The 2,460-nt window shown below is 40.2% G+C and overlaps 1 protein-coding gene across 1 annotated transcript; it reads right to left on the reverse strand.

Moving 5' to 3' along the window:
• Positions 1 to 1,104: 1,104 nt before the first annotated feature.
• LOC116840365 (zinc finger protein 90-like) lies at positions 1,105 to 2,215 on the reverse strand. The gene is made up of 2 exons (XM_032806984.1): positions 2,191 to 2,215; positions 1,105 to 1,481 (listed from the first exon to the last, which is right to left on the reverse strand). The coding sequence occupies exons 1-2, from the start codon at positions 2,213 to 2,215 to the stop codon at positions 1,105 to 1,107; spliced, it is 402 nt and encodes a 133-aa protein (XP_032662875.1).
• Between the last annotated feature and the right edge of the window lie 245 nt (positions 2,216 to 2,460).

Here is a 2,460-nt window from a genome sequence, read left to right on the forward strand (position 1 = left end):
GTGTGTGTGTGTGTGTGTGTGTGTGTGTGTGTGTGTGTGTGTGTGGTGTAGCGTATCTCGTGATACAAATAAATTACTTAATTTCAATTTCTCCTTTTATCCATCACCGTCACGCTTGCGTGACAGAAAATATCCTTTATATTCATATCTTCATTCCTTTATTTCTTTAAGGCTCCTCGTTCCTCATCGCGAAACTCTTGATTGATGATGCCAGAAGCGAAAAAGTGCACGTTCAAAATTCTTACGTGCTATTTTCAAATAAAAAGATATTTGAGCGATAGAACATTTGAGTATACTTGTAATGTTTCGGAAACTATCCTTTTCTTATAATTCAGATTTCGGAAGGTTTCGAGTTAAAAAGAACTTACTAGAATAAAGATGACTTCTATCTAGGCGATATGAAGTATTCTTTCATTTAAATATCTTTTTATTTGAAAATGGCACGCAAGAATTCTCAGCGTATCATTTTTTGCCTCTGACGTCACGATTCAACATGGCCGCGGTGAGCAACCAAGAGTCCGTATCAGACTACTGACTAAACACGTCCGTATCAGACTACCGATTCTCAGGCATCACAAAAGTAGTCGGTATGTATACAGACCTATGCGGTCATAAAATGGCTCGTCTGTTCTTAAGAGGATACCGACGTAATGTAGTTTCATAGTTTGTCTTTTTATTTCATTGCATGGAATTGCAAGTGCTCTTGTAAAGTGAAAGTACAAGTGTCAATTGATGGAAAGGCACCAAATATTCCAAAAACAGAAAAGTTTTGCAAATAAAACAATCTTTTAATTTGATACAATTTTAATATTTGTTGTGTTCTCATGCATTGACATTTGCACTTCTACTTTGCAACCAAATAAGAGAACAGTGCAAATTATGAAACTGCATTGTCTTAATGTCGCCGCATGTCGTACGAAAATCAAAGACAATTCGGAGACAAATCTCTACCTCGTTCAGTCTCAATTCAGATCACAAGTATTCCGAGCGTCGCGACGGGAGATACAGGATCGTGCAACTCTCGGTATGTTAATTGTCTTGCGGGTCGCACTCTCCCTTCAAATCGTGAGCCTGTCTCAACGCGAATCACCCGCGGGCAAAGAGTCAGCCGATGATGTGATGCGCGGTGATATGGTTTCGCAATTCGTATCGGTACTTAAACTTCCGGTCGCACATGTGGCAGGAGAACTTCTTCTCCTTGTTACCGCAGTCCACTCTCTGGTGCCTTTTCAGACTGTCCTGCCACTTGTACTTCTTGCCGCAGTCGGTGCAGATGTATTCGGCTTGCATCATCGGTATGTAGGAGTCCCCGGTGTACATATGAGCGACGGGATACGAGCCGGGTCCCGAGGAGTCGTGCACCTTCGACGAAGAATACGACTTGCTCGGGAACGGCAGGGACTCCTGCTCCTCTTGGCCGATGCTGCGCGCCTTCCTCTCCAGCATCCACAGGGCGTCATATCCCTGTGGCTGGTCCTCCCCTGCGGCAAGAAAGCAGAGCACCGGAGATTAGGCGACGTCCGTCCGGATCGCTCGCGAAACGGGGGGTCGAATTATTCGCGATCACTTCGCGCCATTCGACTCGAGATTAGCTCGTAACGCACAAATGCGGTGTAATGTAGACATGCATGTGATCGAAAAATTCAAGGCTAATGAGAATACTCCCGGCGCGCAACGACCCTGCTTAGAAGATTATGATAGAAATATATGAGAAAAATCTACATAGCTGAATTGTGTCTTCGATGAAAAATGATAAAATTATGCGTAAATATTTATATATATAAATATTTGGTCGTTAAAAATAAGTTACGATATAAAACGGAAGGAATTGCTGACATTTTTTTTATGTAATTTTTTTTTTTATGAAATGGGAGAAATTTAAATTTCCAATCGAAATGATAAGTTCAGATTAAGTTGTATAGTATTTTAATGAAATTTGCATATATTTCTATTAGTCCTTGTCGTACATGATTTTTTTTAAGCAGGGGAGTCCCTTCAGATTTGTTCTGTAACGTGGGCTACCAAGTTACCGAGCAAATTTCCTTGTTAGTACGCTACTCGTGCATGAAGAACTTCCTCACGATGGATTCTTTCGTGTGGATGGGATCTTTGATTTGACAGTGTCTTACTTCGAGACCGAGTGAATTTCCATAGCATCGCGATTATTTTAGATTCGAGATGCAAGCTCACAGGAATTAAAGAGGTTGTAAGACATAATGTCGTATATCTCTTCAAAGTGGCGCATCAAAAGGATCATTCATAAACTGACTATTTATCGAACAAAATTACATTTCCATATACTTATTTCACTATCTATGTAATAAATGTTAATTTGACATAAAGAAATGTTTGGACGAGTATATGTATCTCAAGTGTTACTATAAATTATGAAGTTTCCAGCGCTGTATTTTCCAAATAAGACGGTCAATAATCCCGGAATTTGTGTATAATTACATTACA

Source organism: Odontomachus brunneus, unplaced genomic scaffold (genome assembly GCF_010583005.1).
Source record: "Odontomachus brunneus isolate Ranch 3 - 2012 unplaced genomic scaffold, Obru_v1 Obru_scaffold_009, whole genome shotgun sequence".
NCBI lineage: Eukaryota > Metazoa > Arthropoda > Insecta > Hymenoptera > Formicidae > Odontomachus > Odontomachus brunneus.